General features: G+C 36.3%; 1 protein-coding gene across 1 annotated transcript; it reads right to left on the bottom strand.

Moving 5' to 3' along the window:
• Nucleotides 1-145: 145 nt before the first annotated feature.
• Nucleotides 146-1,332, bottom strand: LOC107736298 (peptidyl-prolyl cis-trans isomerase G-like). The gene is made up of 2 exons (XM_016547749.1): nt 967-1,332; nt 146-379 (listed from the first exon to the last, which is right to left on the bottom strand). Exons 1-2 carry the CDS (start codon nt 1,167-1,169, stop codon nt 172-174), a joined length of 411 nt encoding a protein of 136 aa, XP_016403235.1. The 5' UTR covers nt 1,170-1,332; the 3' UTR covers nt 146-171.
• Between the last annotated feature and the right edge of the window lie 60 nt (nt 1,333-1,392).

Genomic DNA, 1,392 nt, shown 5'->3' with positions numbered 1-1,392 from the left:
GCAGTGGCTATATTCATGGCAAGAGGAAACATTTCAATTTCACAAGTCAATCGTATATTTACGAACAGGAGAGGAAAATAATAAAATCACACAACAAACATTTCATCCATGTCTGTACAACAAATGATCCTACACAACATACTACTGAATGAAGTATTAAAATATCACATCCTACCTGTCCCTTTCCCTCTCTCTCTCCCTGTCTCTTTCTCCTTGTCTGTCTTTCCCAGAGTCCTCCTTGTGCTTTTCTTTCCCCTGCTCCTCTTCTTTGGCCTTCTGGGGGCTTCGCCTCATTAGGAAGCGGTTTTCTGGAATGGGCGGGACTTCCTCTGGGCGGATGGTCGACACGGATTGGGGGTCAGCCTCTTCCTCATCAGACCTACAGAAAAAGACATGTTAAAATTCTTACACTCTTCTGAAGAAGTTGTGGACAGAAGGCAAAAACAGCATTAAGTGCAAAAAATGAAATGAAATGAACCATAGAATTATCTATTCATGATACTATGTAGTGTATGAAAATAAACAGCCATCTGAAATTTTTTAAAGAAAGGAAAACCCACATCTTGTTTTGCTCTCGTCACAGGTTGTGCATCCAAACAAACTCTATAGATTTCTGGTGCGAAAAACCATGAGTAAAACTAGACAAAGATAAATGAAAATACATCCCAGGCTACATTAAAATTTACTTTCAGCAATGATGAACATGGTTTGTACAAAAACAAAAACACGAATTATTGGTTGGCAAAATCATTTCAGACATTGTTATATATTATTGATAAATTTAAAATGTAGAACTTTAAAAGACTGTTTATTTTGTCTGTGATAATTTTGGTACTGTGTTGAGCTTTTAGTAATTATGTGCTCAACACATGTGGAAAGTAAATACTTCAAATTTTGAAGCATTTCATATTAGCGTTGTTGCAGGGTGAAAGATTCTCATCATAAATGTGTAAAAGGTGACTGTACCCTTTCTTGTCTTTCTTCTTGTGTTTCTGTTCTTTCTTTTTCTTGTGTTCCTTCTTATGTTTCTTACGTCGTTTCTTCTCCTTCTCTGATTCCTCTGAGTCCGAGGAGCTGTCTGAGGAAGAGTCGTCGTCACTCTCGCTGGATGACTGATGCTTCTTCTTTTCTTTTTTTGCTGGATGACAAAAGTTGAAACACGCTTTCATAATTTGACTGGAAAAAAATGTGTCAGTATGATTAAACCAAGATTAAATTAAACTGTGATCTCTTTTGAGATGCTATTTTTGCACTGCCAATCATAATTTTTATTAATAAAAGTTTATAGGAACATTCTGCATGAATGAATTATTAACGTCAAGTCTAGGGATAGTCGTGAATAACACAAGTAACCATAGTGACCATTAAATACTGACATCCATAACACTGGAC

This window comes from Sinocyclocheilus rhinocerous, unplaced genomic scaffold (genome assembly GCF_001515625.1).
Source record: "Sinocyclocheilus rhinocerous isolate Xijiao unplaced genomic scaffold, SAMN03320098_v1.1 C36618960, whole genome shotgun sequence".
NCBI classification, from domain to species: domain Eukaryota; kingdom Metazoa; phylum Chordata; class Actinopteri; order Cypriniformes; family Cyprinidae; genus Sinocyclocheilus; species Sinocyclocheilus rhinocerous.
This window is presented reverse-complemented; position numbering and strand designations above follow the sequence as displayed.